Source organism: Schistocerca piceifrons, chromosome 2 (genome assembly GCF_021461385.2).
Source record: "Schistocerca piceifrons isolate TAMUIC-IGC-003096 chromosome 2, iqSchPice1.1, whole genome shotgun sequence".
NCBI lineage: Eukaryota > Metazoa > Arthropoda > Insecta > Orthoptera > Acrididae > Schistocerca > Schistocerca piceifrons.
This window is the reverse complement of record NC_060139.1, coordinates 383427963-383447344: the sequence shown is the minus strand read 5'-3', so window position 1 is coordinate 383447344 and position 19382 is coordinate 383427963. Positions and strand designations below refer to the sequence as shown.

Sequence of the window (19382 nt, the reverse complement as noted above, 5' to 3'; positions counted from 1 at the left end):
AATTTAAGTTGCTCGTAGTTGTAATTCCTAGGTATTTGGTCGAATTGACAGCCCTTAGATTTGTGCGATCTATCGTATACCCAAAAATTTATAGGGTTTCTTTTAATACCCATGTGGATGACCTCGCACTTTTCTTTGTTTGGCTTCCGCCTTTTCAACTGTCTGATACTTCTTTGTTACGTCCTGCTTGATTCAGTTATTCGGTTCAATAATTTTGCTATCTTTGACGTAAAAAATAATGTTTCTTCACTGCACACTGCACACTTCGTAATCGTCATCAACGTAGTTTGCCGAACTAGCATTCCGCAGATCCCTAGTACATCACGTAAAATATTTTCATATAGATGACCGATATTAACGTCACTTCTACACGAAATGCCATTATATCTCGTTTATTCCTCACACACTTCACACCATTTTGTAAGCTATTTACAGTGCGGCATCATTTCATACATAAACCTCATTCGTGATTTACTGCAACATTAAATCTCCTGTATCCGCTGCCGTAGCCGAGGTCGCTAACGCATGCTGGTGCGGTGACAATTGACTTGGAGGTAAGCCCCTTCGAATCCTGGTGGTGGAAAGATTTTCACTGCCAGTATTTGGCCTGCAAGGGGAAGAAAGTTGGTGACGTGAAGTTCCTGATCGATTTTTGCGTCACTAACCCGTATTAAATTCCAAACATTTCCGCAGTGTCTTATGAAATGAGGGCATGCGACGCTATTAATGGTGATCCGTCGGTCGTATGGGGACCTTAAGCTCTGCGGCCCTCTTGGTTGTACTGGAGAGAAGTGTGCCAGCCACCGGATCTTACTGTCTCGCTCCCTTCATCCATAACAACATTACAATGCGTGGAACGGTGATGCAGCATTTCTACATCTGCTCCCCTACACTCTGACCATTAGTACGAGACTACTTTGACTTTTTTTAATACTTTATGTAATGAGCTGCAAAACGTTGAAAGAACGGAAAGGAGGGGACAGTATGGAATCTCTTCTGTACATCTAAATCTCTTTCTGTTAATTTTGTGGATGAATGATTCTAGTAACACTGTCAAAGTTTATCTGAACTAGAAATACGTCTCTGAAATATCACGTTAACAGTATTTTAAAGTTAATCCACCATGCGTTTAAAGTGTAACGTTAAAATTATCTTCCAGCTTATCTGGGCACGCTGCAATCGAAATACCGCAGTCAGACGGCGCTAAAGACGGACAAGAGAGTCCGTCTTACGGATGAGATCATTTCCGGGATGCAAGTGATAAAGATGTACGCCTGGGAGAAACCTTTCGCTAAGCTAATTGAGCTGGCCAGAAAGTAAGTAACCGCTTACGCTCGTTATCTTAGTGTGAGTAAGCTTCCATTCATGCCACTCACGACTATCAAAACTCCAATAAAAATTGTCCTGAATAATGTAACATAAATGTTTGAAATCTCTCACGTTCATCGAGTACACTAGCCTGACATAACGATGTAAACTGAAGAAGGGTGTTGTCTTTTCAGGCTCGAACTGAAAGTTATCATTAAGGCATCCTACATTCGTGGAATTTATATGTCATTCGGTCTATGCACTACAAGACTCGCACTATGCTGCTCGCTGATTACATTTGTTCTAATAGGAAACGATCTTACAGCAGACAAGGTAAATCAAAGTTATTTGCATTAAATATAATTTAATGTTATAACATTTAAAACTTCTATCAAATATCCCTTGTTGCTCGTTGTTCTCGTATTTTTCTTTGTTAAGCTGCCCAAATCGTTACCTAGCTGTAGTACGGACTGTAAATTACAGATTCCTAACTACAAAGAACGAGTTCTATTTTACATATTTATCTGATTGGTACATATCTATCTAATCTGTTTCAGGTGTTCGTTGTACTGACTTACTTCAACGTTTTGGCCCAGACAATGACCATGATTTTCGTTAGAGGCATAGCTGAAGTAGCTGAGGCGCTCGTTTCAATCGGGAGAATCGAAGTAAGTACACGATGGCTCTGAGCACTATGGGACTCAACATCGTAGGTCATAAGTCCCCTAGAACTTAGAACTACTTAAACCTAACTAACCTAAGGACATCACACACACCCATGCCCGAGGCAGGATTCGAACCTGCGGCCGTAGCAGTCCCGCGGTTCCGGACTGCAGCGCCAGAACCGCTAGACCACCGCGGCCGGCAAGTACACGATAATAAGTACTGTATGTGATATTCTAGCTTAAAGTAGCAACAGAAATTTCACCAGAAATGGCAAACCAAATAGCTGCAAAAACCCAAAGGCTACGTTTTCGATACGTTTATTTTCATCATTTCACGATGCGAGGCACTACCACGATGACAGATGACACATTGTACTTCTTATTTACTCGTTAAATTATGTGACACACGCCAGAAACGAGGAAGCAAAGTTTCGCTGACGTCGGGGTCCTTAAAGATGCACCACAAGCTCTGTCGTTGAAAAGACGGTGTCAAACTGCGGTCCGAGAGTGGAATGTGAAAACTGCGCCCAGTGAAATTTGTGCCCAACAGGATATCCGTGCAATTTACTCCCACTGTTCGTGGAAACTACCTGTTCACTACGTCACAGCCTACCAGCATCCCGAGTCGCCGCCCCACGGAAAAAGTCGGCAGGCCCGCAGTGGGGTACTGTGCCGCCCGGTCCGATCCGCGTCAGTGACGCCATGCAAATAGAAACGTAAAGCAGACATCCTGCTGCCGGAAGAAGAGCAAGACCGCCACCAGTTGTCGACAATACTCGTCAATATGCCCTCTTACATACGTACATGTCACTAATTCTAGTTGTTTTAACATTTACATTCTGCTTTCATTCTTTAATGCCGCATACTCAGTCCTAACATGAAAAATCTTTATGCTTTGTCGCTTAAATTTTTTTGTTTTTGGTAATATATTTTATATGTTTATATGTTATTGTTGTTTATATTGTGCAGTCGCCAACCTATATAGGGAAAAACGATCATCATAATAAAATAAGGAAAATCAGAGCTAGCACGGAAGAATATACACTCATGCTCATAAATTATGGATAATTGCAGAATGTGGTGCCACACAACGTGGCACTACACAAAATTGGCGCTAATAGCATAGGCACATAGGGAACACACACGACAACGATCTTTAAGTCAACGGTATTGGTGATAAATTGGGAAAACAGTCACGAACCACATGTGCTACAAAACGCCACTGCTTCCTGCGCATGTACCCCGACTTCAATATGGGATATGACCACCATGCACACGTACACAGGCCGCACAACTGTTTGACATACTCTGGATCAGGTGGTCGAGCAGCTGCTGGGATATAGCCCCCCATTCTTGCACCAGTGCCTGTCGGAGGTCCTGAAGTGTCGTAGGGGTTTGATGACGTGCAGCGATACGTCGACCGAGAGCATCCCAGACGTGCTTGATGGGGTTTAGGTCTGGAGAACAGGCAGACCATTCCATTCGCCTGATATCTTCTGTTTCAAGTTACTTCTCCACGATGGCAGCTCGGTGGGGCCGTGTGTTATCATCCATCAGGAGGAAGGTGGGACCAACTGCACTCCTGAAAAGGCGGACACATACTGGCGCAAAATGACGTCCCGATACACCTGACCTGTTACAGTTCCTCTGCCAAAGACATGCAGGGGTGTACGTGCACCGATCATAATCCCACCTCACGCCATAAAACCACGACCTCCATACAGATTCCTTTCAAGGACATTAAGAGGTTGATATCTGGTTCCTGGTTCACGCCAGATGAAAACCCGGCGAGAAACACTGTTCGGATTATATACCTGGACTCGTCCGTGAACAAAACCTGGGACCACTGTTCTAATGACCATGTACTGTGTTCTTGACACCAGGCTTTACAGGCTCTCCTGTGACCGGGGGTTAGTGGAATGCACCTTACAGGTTTCCGGGCAAGCAAAACATGTCTGTTCAGTCGTCTGTAGACTGTATGTCTGGAGACATCTGTTCCAGTGGCTGCGGTAAGGTCTCGTGCAAGGCTACCTGCAGTACTCCGTGGCCGTCTGCGGGCATTGATGTTGAGATATCGGTCTTCTTGTGGTGTTCTACACCGTGGACGTCCCGTACTGTAGCGCCTGGACACGTTTCCTGTCTGCCGGAATCGTTGCCATTATCTTGAGATCACACTTTGAGGCACATGGAGGGTCCATGGTACGACCTGCTGTGTTTGACCAGCCTCCAGTCGCCCTAGTATTCTACCCTTCATAACGTCATCAATATGTGTTCTTTGAGCCATTTTCAACACACAGTCACCATTAGTACGTCTGAAGACGTCTGCACACTTACTCGCTGCACCGTACTCTGACATGCACCAACACACCTCTGCGTATGTGGACTGCTGACAGCGCCACCGCAGGTCAGAGAGAATCTCTTCCAGACCAAACCGATTCATATCATTGGTGGCGACGTGCCACCACCTGCAGTTGACTGCACTCTGCGCTCTTCATGGCATCCGGAAGCACCTGTTCCACTTCTGGAATGACTCCACACGGTACGCACATGGGGTCCACACTGGCTTTCTTCCACTCCTTAACAGCCATGTCTCTAGAACGCCCTACAGCGCGCCTAAAACTGGAAGTCCCAACTATCAATAATCCCACACACTGTGAATGACTAGCTCTTACAGGCTGAGAGGTTTCCTCTGAAATAGGACAAGCTACTGCATCTGGCTGCGGGACAGTGTCAGCCATAGATACGACCTGAACCTGTTTGTCGGGCTAACCAGGGAGGCCTTACGTCCTGTCTCACGGGAAGTCTTCCGGCGCCTACCACGCCGTGAGGTAACCTCCCACTCGACTATGGGTGAGAGGTCAACCTCAGTGCGAGCAGTAACTGGGCTGGCCATCGGTACGAACCGATCGGCGGACTCGAGGGTCATTCTGGACGTCCGCTGGATCCCCACGGTCGGTCCACAACAGTGATGCCTATCCACTGCAGCCTCAAGCTGCGTAACCGAAGCCGTCACAGACTGGAGCTGAAAGCGAAGTGTCACCAACTCGGCTCGCATCCGCACACAACAATCACAGTCCCTATGCATACTAGAGACGATGAAAAACTACACTAAACAGACAAACAAACGACTATAGACATGCGCTGCGAAACTGTACTGTAGACACTGAGGAAAACGCAAGAACTGTGTCAAATAAATTCGATTAACACACAGAGATTCAGAAACTAAACTACCCCGCAGATGAAACTATGTAGTACGCCCCTGGTTAGAGTTATGCAACTCATAAAACGAGAAAATGGCGTATCTTATAATTAAACTATCAGCGAGTCACTATTGGAATCGGTCGACTCATACAAATACCTGGGTGCAACAATTTGTAGGGATATGAAACGGAATTATGGAGTAGGCTCAGTCGTAGGTAAAACCGAAGGCGTACTTCGGTTTATTGACAGAATACTAAAGAAATGCAATCAGTGTTTAAAGGAAATAGCTTACAGAACACTCTTGCGACAATTTTATTTTGTTTTAATTTTAAAGTATGATTTTTAGAATAGATGGAGTATGATTTTTAAAATCCGTGTTTGTAAGTCAGTTTTGATGTTTTCCATTGTAGTTTCTGAAGACCCTGACGTAAGCAAAAAACATGTGTTACATCATCTGACAGAAAATAAAATAAATTAACTTATAATCAATTTCAATTGTAAACAATTTGGAATTGTAGTACTTTTCGAGAGTTTCCTGTCCACCTCAACAGAATAGCGCGTGAGTCACAAACACGAGCCGTAAAAAGTGCATATTCCCTAAAATATAGCCCGACAATTGTCCGGCATTTCTGCTGCCACACGGATTGCAGCTACATGTACGGCAACGTTGTTGGCACCTAATGGCCGCAGCCTCTGTAGGAAAATATTTCCGGTCCAGGAGTGTTTACACGAATCAAATTATGGGCGCCAAATAGTGAAAGAGAGTGCGGCTTTCCTGCATTCGCAGTCCACAAGGGAAAAAAAGTTAGCAAGAAATATAGAAATCGGGCTTTGTGGACATGTTGACTTCTGAGTAAATGAACTGCTTCTGAAACTTTGGAACGTGACCTGATATTGAATACATATCTTTTCTAGAAACTGCGAAACATTATGTTTAATGCATCCATGTTCAGAAAAAACAGAACGGCTTGAACCACTATTGATGGGACGTTCATATTCACAGTACATGTGCATTAGTATGTTCTGCAGAAATGATTAGCATTTGAACGATGTCGGCCAGCGGGTTCAAGGTCAACATCAATATTGCGGCGCATCAACACCTACTGATAAAATGTGCCTGCGGCTCTCGTTGTCGCAATAGACCGAAGGTAATAGATCAGCGTGACTTGAGTAGGATGCCTCGCAGATGTATGAGCGAACCGTCCCGCCAAATCAGTAAGCATTATTGGCATGAGAGAATGTGATGTATCCAACCGGGAAATTGCTTATCGTGTGGGACGTAGTGTGACTCCGGTTTATTGGAAGACTTTTCATTTGTAAAGGAGAACACATATAGGATACTAGTGCGACATGTTCTTGACTACGGCTCGAGTGTTTGGGATCCGCACGAGGTAAGATTAACGGAAGACATCGAAGCAGTTCAATGGCAGACTGTTAGATTTCTTACCGGTAGGTTGGAACAACTCGCAGGTATTACCGAAAGGTTTCGAGAACTCAAATGAGAATCACTGGAGGGAAGGCGACATTCTCTTCAAGGAACACTATTGAGAAAATTTATAGAACCGTCATTTGAAGCTGATTGCAGAACGATTCTATTGCCGCCAACATACGCTACTGGCCATTGAAATTGCTACACCACGAAGATGACGTGTTACAGACGCGAAATTTAACCGACAGAAAGAAGATGCTGTGATATGAAAATGATTAGCTTTTCAGAGCATTCACACAAGGTTGACGCCGATGGCGACACCTACAACGTGCTGACATGAGGAAAGTTTCCAATCGATTTCTCATACACAAACAGCATATGACAGGCGTTGCCAGGTGAAACGTTGTTGTGATGCCTCGTGTGAGGAGGAGACGGACAGAATCGGCCGTATATTGCGCAAACATGGCGTAAAGACGATTTTCAAACCGACAAAGAAGATCAAAGAGTGTCTTAGATCGGCGAAGGAGAAAAGAGACCCACTTGCAATGTCGGGAATATACCGTATACCATACACATACGGAAAAGTTTATGTCGGAATCACTGGACGATCAATTAACACCAGGGTCAAAGAGCATAAGCGACATTGCAGGTTGGGGCAGGTGGAGAAATCGGCCGTGGCAGAGCACGCACTGAATGAGACCGACCACGTAATAAAATTCGCCGACACGGAAGTTCTGGCTGTAGAGAAGCACTATCACACGCACTTGTTCAGAGAAGCTGTAGAAATACAAAAACACGAGAACAGTTTCAACAAGAAAGAGGAAAGCCTTAAGGTAAACGAATCCTGGCTTCCCGTACTGCAGCGAACGACCGTTGCAGGTATCAAGAGGAGAACCGCACCGGAAATGACCGCGGAGAAGCCCTCGGACGTTGGCGCGCCAGGTACATATAGTCTGCGGCCGCGAGCTCGGAACCAGTTCACCACCGGCAATGGAGGGTGAAGCTTTGACAATGCCAGCCACTCGTGCTGGCGAAACGTCAGAAAAATCATTAGATGAACGTCGGCCGAAGAACCCGAGACAGAAGTCAATAATATTTTATGTAATGAAAACCTTAAGTTAATCGCAGCATTTATTTTGAATTTAAAGATCGAAATAATTGAATTTTTGGAATTTTTTCTGATTCCCCCTACTGTAACATCTGGGGCAGTCGGGCACCGAGGAGGTCTGACTGACACTGTCTATTCTTCTCTCTTTCTCATTAAACTCGATTTGTACTGCAATGGCCTAAATAAACCTGCTGTGCTCGTTTTCAGTTACTTTGTTATGAAGAACTGAAACACATATAAGCCTACACCTAATCTTTTGTTACAAAGAATATGGACGTTGTTTTCTGCTAAGTCGTGCATGCTTAATTCGAAAATGAAACCAGTGATTAGCTATAGGACTCAGCTTTATTCTGACATTCTCCACCTATGGTATACCTCTTGCCTTCAATCATTGCCGGCCGATGTGGTCGAGTGGTTCTAGGCGCTTCAGTCTGCAACCGCGCGACCGCTACGGTCGCAGGTTCGAATCCTGCCTCGGGCATGGATGTGTGTGATGTCCTTAGGTTAGTTAGGTTTAAGTACTTCTAAGTTCTGGGGGACTGATGACCTCAGATGTTAAGTCCCATAGTGCTCAGAGCCATTTGAACCGTTGAACCTTCAATCATTCGTCGTTTCCTTACATTTGGTTTCCATTCACTATCTTTCAAAAAATGGTTCAAATGGCTCTGAGCACCATGGGACTCAACTGCTGAGGTCATAAGTTCCCTAGAACTTAGAACTACTTAAACCTAACTAACCTAAGGACATCACACACATCCATGCCCGAGGAAGGATTCGAACCTGCGACCGTAGCGGTCGCGCGGTTCCAGACTGTAGCGCCTAGAAGCGCTCGGCCACACCGGCCGGCCAACTATCTTTCAGAACTCTTTGTTTGTTTGTTTCTTTCTCTTGTTTTTTTTCGAACCAGAATACTACTGCTGTTTGCGCCACTACGACATGACTGAAAACCACACCGTTGTTGATAACAGTGTTGCGTAATGCTCCTGTAAGCATATCAGAACAAAGAGATAAAAATAGGAGCTACCCCTTTCTTGGATAAAACAAAAGGCCTTTTTTTATCACAAGATAGTACATGTAACTCCAAACTCTCCCAGGATGGTTCTTCGTATTTTTGCAAGAAACGCTTCGATTATTGTGACTGACAAGACTCCATATGACCCAATGTACTTCCTCTCGACTACCGGAAAATTATCGCCAGTTGTTGGGAGCAAAACTTTCGTATACCGCTGAATTTCATGTAGTTTTTAACTGGTGCAAGCAGATGCAATACAGTATGAAGGTTTCGATTAAACTGATTCGTTCCCAAACATGTATTTTCTGTACATGACAAATGCCAGTGTGTTTTACGTTCGAGATTCCACATTAGACAATAATCTCGCTAATAACACTGATAAACAACAGTTTTGTTACAAAGAATGTGAATAATGATTTTTGCTAACTCGTGGAAGCTTAATTCGAAAATTAAATCAGTATTTGGCTTTAGGGCTCAGTTTTCTTCTGATATGCTATCGTTTATTCGTCAACACTGATGAAAATGGTATAACTAGCTATTTTTCTTTAGATTAACTTACACCTTTCACGGACTTCATACTTGAAAAATAATTGAAATGTGTACAAGGACTTACCACACTAGACCCTCTGCTCAGAAACCTGCCTCCAGGAAATGAAGCTGCTTTGGCAGCATTGATGATGAACCATTATGAAATACGTAGATTAACGTTATATTTGTTGCCTCCTTTATCTCGACGTTGAAGAGTTTTGCCAGTTGTTGGAAACGACTGTTATTTTAAGCTCATAATGGTTTTTTGTTTGTCTGTTTTGTCAATTCGGAAGAAGAAATCTCTCGCACCTGTGTAACTAGCGCAAATTATTTTCGTTATGTCTATGGATAATTAGCTCTGAAATAGCAAAAACGGAAACTTAAATCCTTTCGTAAATAAGTGTTAAGAAGTTTACTAAAGGAGTAAGTTTGGCCAACGGAAATACAAGAATCGTGCTGTTGGTCATGTACTATACACCTGATAGAATAGTTGAAAGGATCACGCCATGTGTCCTTTCCTGTTGCCAGATCACACAATCGGCTTTTATTTTTGTCTGACAGAAATAGATTAAATCAGTTCAAAAACAAGGAAACCAGTGCAATGTCCGAATTTAGTATCTGCTATACGGCCTGTGTGTCACAGTGAAGAGATGCTGAAACCAGTACCTCCTGAGAAAGTGAAAGTGATAGAAGAAGAATGCAATGATGATGCTCTCAGAAAACAGTGAAGGAGATGTGCATGCCGGCCGAACATTTCAGGACCACTGGATATCTCACAAGCCACATTTGTTGTCTCAAGAGGATCTTACACGTGATTTAAATTTATTGAAGCAACAGCCTGAGATTTAAGCTTCGCAATTAAAAAGTGGAATCTTTTTTTTTTCTCCATACGGAATCGAGTGTTTATCGTAGTTTATTGTGGCCGCCTTGCTGTTTTGGGTAGGACTGCCTTCTTCGCTCGTGCTAGTCTGCTTTTTACGCCCTCTGTGCTTCATCATGTGTCATTTTGCTTCCACGGTAGCAGCATTATTTTACTTCGACCAATTCGTAGTCCCCAACATTGATGTTAAGTTTATCGGTAATCTCATTTCGCCTACTCATTACGTTCGTCTTTCTTCGGTTTACTTGTCCATAAGTTCTAGCAAACTCAGGCTACATCAACAGTGGCTCCGTATTTCAAAAAATGCTAAAATGTGTGTGAATTCCTAAGGGACCAAACTGCGTAGGTCATCGGTCCCTAGACTTACACACTACTTAAACTAACTTATGCTAAGAACAACTCATACACCCATGCCCGAGGGAGGACTCGAACCTCCGGCGGGAGGAGCGGCGCAGTCCGTGACATGACGCCTCAAACCACGCGGCCACTCCACGCGGCGATCCGTATTTCTCTCGATACGATGTAGACCGATTATGTGACCTGATGTTATTCGACATCGTTCTTGGCTACACCTGCACTGGATCCGTACTTCTCCCAGTGTGGTATACAGCAATTATGTGCCCCATGGTCCGTTTTGTGCTGGTTTCTACTGGTGGTTCAAATGGTTCAAATAGCTCTGAGCACTATGGGACTCAACTGCTGTGGTCATAAGTCCACTAGAACTTAGAACTACTTAAACCTAACTAACCTAAGGACATCACACACATCCATGCCCGAGGCAGGATTCGAACCTGCGACCGTAGCGGTCGTGCGGTTCCAGACTGTAGCGCCTTTAACCGCTCGGCCACTTCGGCCGGCTCTACTGGTGGAGAGCGTTATCATTAATAAGGGACTTTAAAAAACAAGTTCAACAAAGATAGATCTTTGCAAAATTGTCGAGATAGGATTACCACAATATGGCTATAGAGACGTTTCACTACATTTTCTAAGGCGTAAAAAATGATGTAACTGGTCAGCAGGACAGGTTTAAGGCTTGTGGAGAGAACCCAGATGAGGACACTCCAAGTAACATGACTGGGAATGTAAGTGGGTAACATAATACTTTATTGTTTGGGAGAAATACACCAAATTCATACACATACTACAAAGGCTTAGAACGTACTGACTCCAAATACAGTCCTACGGCACCACTTTGCTACTGACCAGAGAATTTTCCTCTGTTAGCTGATTCAATCGCTGCTCAGTCGTTACTGACACTCCCCCCCCCCCCCCCCGCCCCACCAACCTCCTGGTAGCGCAATGCAGGAACGCTTTTGGGATGGGTGAGGAGTGACGCTGCCGTTGACCGCCTACTCACGCAGTCGCACGTGACCAGCCGTACTGGCTGCCTAAACAGGGCACGGCTGGACCATTCCTTGACGTTATGAGTAGGCGGAGGAGCTAGAGGTGGTTGCTACCAGTCAGTAGAGATGATATTGTGTGAGGTGAGGGGGGTGGGGGAGTCTTGAGGTGGGGTGGTTAGGCGGTGGAAATGGTGAAACCGCAACCTGTTCTGTTCGCAAGTACTAAGGCTGGTGTTGTTTCTTAGTGGCTATGACTGTGAGAGCTCTGTACACCGACAACCGAGAAAAGATGGTGTCTGGCTTGACATCCTGCAGAAGTTTGTAATGACGAGAATATATTTCCACCATTCACCGTGATGCCAATCCACTATGTTGTACTTGACAAATCTAACCAAGATCTCTTCATACCGAAATCGTTGCACAGCTACTCGTACTGTAACTACAAAATGGTGCAAATGGCTCTGAGCACTATGGGACTTAACATCTGAGGTCATCAGTCCCCTAGAACTTAGAACTACTTAAACCTAACTAACCTAAGGACATCACACATATCCATGCCCGAGGTAGGATTCGAACCTGCGACCGTAGCAGTCACGCGGTTCCATACTGAAGCGCCTCGAACCGCACGGCCACAACGGCCGGCAGAGGGTGATAAGCTGTGGTTCAGAAGTGCTGAACAATGCACAAATGACAGAGTTTGGTAAAAAGTGCTGATTCAAATTATCTGCACTGATCAATCATAATTAAGGCAGGACAGCCGAAATGGGAAATCCATAAATTAATAAATGCTTTAGCTGTGATTTCTGCATTGATATCAGGTACTGGTATAGCTTTGACCCAGTGGGTTACCCAGTCAATTGCCGAAAGGATATAATAAAAACCACTTAAGTTTGGGAGAAGCTAGGTGGATATACAGAAAGCAGCCCTTTGAAATTGAATAACGGCTGTCTTGTGGTTGTGCATACTGTTCTGTTGAGATAGTTGGCAGGTAGCACATGTTTCCATCCAAGTTGTACAATCTTTCATGCCATTTGGCCACACAAAACAGACTCTGAGGAGTTTCTTTGCAGGACAAATTACTGGATGGGACAGCCTGTGTAGTTTGTTCAGTCTCTACATGCTGAAGCCATTAGTGATCGAAAATGATTCTGTGAAACATCACACATTACTTGTTTTGAAAAGATGGGAACGGTGTACCCTAAACTGGATGTGATGTCAAAGAATAATCCGCATAATTAAGTGTCCTTTTCTTGGGCTTCTGCTTTTTCATCACAGCCATTATCTGCTGATAGAGCACTGGTCTCAATCTGACACACCGTCAACACCATAAAGATGACGCACATCTGTTATGAATTTCACAATATAATCTAAGTGGTGAAACAAACTGGACAACAGTCTTTTGCTCGATTGCATATCGAATTTGCCATAGGCTCATGATCTATGTGTATGGTCAAAAGCCTGCCCTTCACATCACAATTCAAGTGCCTTACTGTTATGTATACGACCATCAATTCCTTGTCGTAAGCCGACCACTAGCGCTAGTAGTCAGTCAACTTTTGGGAGAAGTGTAGTGGTTGTTGTGTTCCTGCTACCGACTGTTGGAGAACTGCTAGAACCATGGAATAACTTGCGTCTGAGATAATGTACATGTTTGAAGTGGTAGTGGGTGTGCCAATGTTTTAGCCTGAGAAAGACCGTATTTAATTTGCTGAAATGCCTGTTGAATCTGCGGAGTCCACCGAATGTCTGTTTCGTCCATTGTTTGTTTGCCTCCTGACACATTTGTCAGTGGCACCTGGATGGCAGCTGCATGAGATAAACGTTTGCGATAAAAATTTGCCATGCCAAGGAATCAGCATTAATCTTGAAAGTTCCATGGCTGTGGTACTTCACTAACGATCTCAGTCCACTGTATTGTAGGCTGAATGCTTCGATTCTAACTGAAGACCAAGGAAGGTAACTACTGACTGTCATAGCTGACATTTATCACTATTTACTATGACACCAAGTTTATTTAAGGCTTTGAAAACCAATCTGAGATGTTCACCATGTTCGATTTAAGAACAGAGAAGACTAAAATATCATCTAAGTAGGTTTAGCGAAAGGAACACTGGAAAAGGACGTTGTCTATGAATCTTGTCCGAGTCTGTACTGCATTTCTGAGTCCGTATTGCATGTGAAGGACCTCATAAAGTCCAAAAGGGTTTATAATAGCCGTCTTTGGTACGTCCTCTTCGTTCATGGGAACCTGTAAATAAGCGTTTTTGCAGACCAACACACTGAACACAGAGACAACGGCTAAACGATGAGTAAAGTCCTGAATAATCAGAACTGGATAACTGTCCAGGATGGTGCGAATGTTGACAGCCCGTTAGTTGCCATGAAGTCTATATGTGCCATCTTCTTAGATACAAGTGAATGAGCGACACTCAAAGACTGTCTGATGATATCAGCTTGTAGTAACTCATCTACAGCCAACTTGGTCATGCAAAGCTTATCTGGGGCTAGTATAGCTACATGCCTTATGTCAGAGTGGAGGGCCTGACATGGGGCTGATTTTAGGAACAGTTTCGTTGCAGATAGCACTTTGTCTGAACAGCACGCATGAATCTATTGGGGCTGAAGGCTCACGCACACAGTAGGTGTACAGGAACCAGAAGAAGGATACACTGCACTGACCTGTGTCAGTGCTGGTGTAGATATGCAGACCACTCCGTAGTCTGTGTCTGTAGCCAGCTACCCCATGCTTGACTCGTTCATGGTGATAACATCAGAATGATGAGGTTGTTCTCTGGTGAGCTCCTCCAAGTATGTATGTGCAGCCATGAGCTCCTCTACAGATGCGCGGATTTTATCATGTACAGAGTGGTTCTCTTTGCATAGGTGAATTGTTTCTTGTTTGATGTCGAGGTAGTGCTGAGTGAATTGTTGCTAGTTCAACGCCGATGCCAGACAGTCGCAACGTATTTATCGATCCCTTTTATGTGTGTCGGCAGGAAGGAGAGTTTGTGAGCCGGAGTTCGTGGAATGTGGGAGCGTGGATGGCAGTGGGGCGCCAATGATCCCAGTTACAGAATGTCTTCTGCTGTGATAAAGAAGAGTTCCAAGTGCCAGATCTGGGGAGAGATGAAAATTTCGTAGAAAGCCAGCTTCCAGTGTGGGTTCCCTGACGTCAGCAATGAAAAACTGATATGAAAACATGTGTCCTAAACTAAGGGTCCAAAGTTCAAGATAGGGTTCCGTATACCGCAATATTTGAATCGTTCACTGCACGGAATTGGAGGACGGAATTACTTCCTTCCGGAGGTAGTAGCTCATGTGGCTTGGCAATCACTTCAGATCCAATATCAACAAGAAAATAATGGTTGCAAATATGATCCAGAACGTAGAGTCTACCGCCCTAGCTTGGGGAAAGTGTACAACTTGATTGGCTCACATGTTGTAGTAATGTGCCGGTGCGCCTATTGCGGATCATTCTTCCCGCTCAGATGTTGAAAAGGTGCCGTGCAGCTGCGTGCTTTATCGCCGAAACGTGCGTAAAACCAGCAAATGCGTGACTACCTCTTTTTGTCGGCTGGCCACCTGTTTGTTTTGACTGGCTGGAGGGCGCTGCCCTGGAGGTTGCTAGTGACGTCATCCTCTGCCGCGTACGTCTACAAAAAATTGTACATTCGTTTCTTCACCTCGGCTGTGCCCTGGCTGACACCTGTCGCGGCATGGCCCCTGATTGCCTTATTGGGGCAGAGCTGGTCATTGTTATCCAATGAATTATTGCATTGTCGACCTTGTAATACAGCCAGAAGGCTGCGCGCTAAAGTTAGTTTCCTTTCTAGTGACTCATGCTCATGCGAGACCATTGCTAGTTTAACCTTAAACTCGCGAGGTGACTTTTCTGTTAGGTATACCACGATGTGGGGTCTCTTGGACCCCTAAGTTTAAACCGAGATTTAAGGCAAAAATCATTTAAAATTTTTAATTTATGCTATATAACATTTATTTTTACAATTATTTCAGTGGTGTTCAAATGCTTCTAGTTTATTTTATTGCACTAAACAAAACCTGTAGCAGTTTACTATTTATCATACAAAAGCACATAATTTTGTGTTGTGTGATGTCCTTGGGTTAGTTAGGTTTAAGTAGTTCTAAGTTCTAGGGGACTGATGACCATAGCTGTTAAGTCCCATAGTGCTCAGAGCCATAATTTTGTGTGGTTCTTTAAAATAGCACAGATAAGTAGACTGTCAGAGTACTGAATTTTACATTCTGAAAAATTATACAATCTCTGTAGCAAATAAATTTCTAAATAAAACTAAATTCCAGGGTTTAAATATGCGCATAAAAATTCCACCCAATCGGTACGAAAAGGAAGTCTGTCAAACTGACTTTCATTTCTGGGAACTACAGTTTGTATCACCACTCAGAACACATTCGATTTTAACATCCACTTTAAGTATTTTATTTCATTGAAGAAACAGACAGATCCCCATTACAACTTTCCTGAAGTTCTTCCTCTGAATGATACCCTTGTTCGATAGGAGAACTGTGATCACTGGCTAATGTAAAATCGTTGTCTGTTTCGTTTATTTCTTGACCTATATCACTGACACCTTCCTCCATAGATCGACTAACAATTTCATCAAACGCTGGAAAGTTAAAAATGACACATTCGTGCCAACACATTTTGAGCTATACGGTACCGAACTGAAGAAAACAGGTATGTAGTTCACGAGGCACGGTCTAGGAGACTCCAACACCTATCAATAACGCGTGTCAACAATTAACACAGAAGGCGATAACGCAACCGACAGCAAAACCTTGTAGGCTAGGCAATTTAAGGAGGGTAGGGGGATTATAGAGGCATTCCACCACAACTGGCCTTAGAGAACGAGTTCGAAAATTTTCGCGCGGTCTGAGAGACCACACCTCGTGAGTTAGGAGTTTTGAGGCGGTAACTTCACTATTCACAGTGTCCACAAGGTGTGACCTGACATGAGTGAGAAGCCAATTAATGCTGATACTGGCCTAGATGGGTCAGTAATATGACGAACTTAGAGCTGTGAGCATTCGGTGACAGTAACCCACTCAGCCGGTCGCTCAGGGTGTAAGGGTGTCAGTTTGGGTTATGGATTGTGGCTAACAGTATTAACATTCTGGTATGCACATCGTATCACAGTTGGCCGGAGCAACGAGGAACGGTCTCTTGATGAGAAGGCTGGGAAGGAAATGCTGCGAAAGTGTTCGTGCGTGGCCCGACCGGAACGGTTTCGGTGGAATTGTACATGGCGGGGTAGACGAAACAGATTCGGACAAAATTTCACTGTGTCTAACAGTTGTTTGGACAGCATCTTGTTGGTATGCAACCGAACTGCATTCATTACCAAAGTCAACCAAAAATCGGTAGTTCGTACACATTGTTCGGATAGACGGGAGGGAGTTGTTGACCCACGAGGACTGTGCAAGAAAACATCATTTCATGTTTTACAAAACTACGGGTAGACTGTGTTGCAGTCACAGACGATTTTGTGATGTTGTCGGAATTATTAGAAGAGGCGGTTAAATAAATCATGCAACTACAGAGACAAGCAGGCCTACTGATCTCTACCGAGGAGAGGCGGTATACGTCAAACAACAAGGCAGCTTCTAGATGAACGACAAAAGGAGGAGGGATTTAAATACCTGGTAGAATGGATAGAAATTTGGCTGACAGAAAAGAAAGTAATGGGAGCACGAAAAAACAAAATGAAAAAAGTATACAGACTAACGATGAACATCTACATTCCGATCAATGCAAAATTCAGACATTACTAAACACTGGTCGGCCCTATAGCCTTATATGCAGCAGAAACTCTTAACCTAGTAAGAGCAGGAGTACTTTAGACATTAGAACTGGCGGAACGAAAGATTCTGTTTGGAGGACATTAGGACCTCGAGAAACGGAAGATGATCTGTTTGGAAGACGAGTGAACCAAGAATTGTATGCCAAGACAGAGAGAATCTCGAACATTATCACCAAAAAAGGCTCGTGTTCTTCGAACACACTCTTAGAATGGACCAGGAGAGGTCAACACAGCAAATAACACAATGAACTGCAAATAATACGTCGCTTGTCGAGAAAAAATATGTTCTCGAATCGGTTACACTGCTCAGTCTAACTTCAGAATATGCATCAGTCAAGAAGAAAAACTTTCTACCACAATGCGGCAAGTGAACACACTTCATTTTCTTTAATGACATTTTCACAGTAACATTGACATAATCAATAAAGAACTGTTAATGAGTAACTATGTGTGTGCTATAATCAGTTTTTGCTGTCATTATGTGTCATCGGGCCTACGATATCGGACAGGAAACAAACATGTTTGATCCGTCAGCACGTCCTTCCGTAACTGGGAGTCATCGGTTTTAGTCGGATCGGTCTTCAGTTTCTACTGTAGGCATTTACATTGTAGCCTCGGTGTTTGTTTCCCTTACGGTGCCGTCTGATGGTCGGGAGCATTACGGATCTAGTGTAAGTGTAGGCTTAATCCGAATGCAATACCTCTCCACTCCACGATGGGAACAAATTTCCTTCTGTTCCGGTTGCTCGTGCACTTAATCTTACGGATATACATAAGATCTTTAAACTGGTACTCATACTTATTTTGTATCAGCAATGCAAATGATGTACATGTGCATATCTCAAGGTATTTTCAATCTTATCACCATATGACTCTGGTACACAGAACATTGCTGATTCATAAACGAGTCAAACAGCAGATACAGAGAAAAGCCGGCCGGAGTGGCCGTGCGGTTCTAGGCGCTACAGTCTGGAGCCGAGCGACAGCTCCGGTCGCAGGTTCGAATCCTGCCTCGGGCATGGATGTGTGTGATGTCCTTAGGTTAGCTAGGTTTAATTAGTTCTAAGTTCTAGGCGACTGATGACCTCAGAAGTTAAGTCGCATAGTGCTCAGAGCCATTTGAACCATTTGAATATACAGAAAATGGCCCACTCCCATTGTTGACCCCAAAAATGTGTTATCTACTCTCACTGCACATTGCATTTTGATTCATCAAAAACATTGTGAAAGCCAAGGACTAACCTTCACGTGGATTCATTTGTTTGCTAGATATGTTTCCAATGATGAGTGAATCAAAAATAAAGGAGTAATGGACCGAAACTTAGGGAATTAATGTGTGATGAACGTTTCTTTGATTTATTTAGTGAGTGTTGTTGAAAGAATGGATATTACTATCTTCCACAAATTTCTGCAAGAACGTTTTTTGGAGAGCTTACGGTAGACAACTATCGCGATATTGTGTATGAGCTACTAAGATCGTGCCATCTTATGGGACGTACCATTTCACTTATTGCTCGATAATCTCGGCGTGTCCACAGCTCGTGGTCGTGCGTTAGCGTTCTCGCTTCCCGCGCCCGGGTTTCCGGGTTCGATTCCCGGCGGGGTCAGGGATTTTCTCTGCCTCATGATGACTGGTGTGTTGTCCTTAGGTTAGTGTTGTCCTTAGGTTAGTTAGGTTTAAGTAGTTCTAAGTTCTAGGGGACTGATGACCATAGATGTTAAGTCCCATAGTGCTCAGAGCCATTTGAACCATTTGAATCTGGCGTTGTTGGTCCTAGCATGCAGAACGGTTCTACCAGGACATTTATCGAATGGACAAGCGTTATCAAGACAAATGGAGTATCACGATGTTGTCCAGCAACTTTTGGCCCTTACGAAGCGACGTTCCTGACACAATGTGTTGCAGGAAATCTGGAAGGAATGTTTCTTTCCTTTCCTTTACTGTTATGTTACTCATTTCTTGGATTCATTTGTGTCTTGAAAGATTTTTGCGCTGTTTGTATTTGGAAGTACTGTTGCACCAATGTGTCATTTTGCCAGACATGTAGGCTTCCGTAAGCCATTTTCAAAA

The 19382-nt window shown here is 43.9% G+C and overlaps 1 protein-coding gene across 4 annotated transcripts in view; it reads left to right on the top strand.

Annotated features, from left to right (window-relative positions):
* Positions 1-19382, top strand: part of LOC124774935 (ATP-binding cassette sub-family C member 4-like) — a 312213-nt gene that overhangs the window by 121535 nt on the left and 171296 nt on the right. For all 4 annotated transcript variants that reach the window (XM_047249622.1, XM_047249623.1, XM_047249626.1 and 1 more), the window contains 3 exons: positions 1160-1316; positions 1503-1641; positions 1866-1976. In XM_047249622.1, the coding sequence (XP_047105578.1) occupies positions 1160-1316; positions 1503-1641; positions 1866-1976 (407 nt within the window). The remainder of the gene's footprint in view (positions 1-1159; positions 1317-1502; positions 1642-1865; positions 1977-19382) is intronic.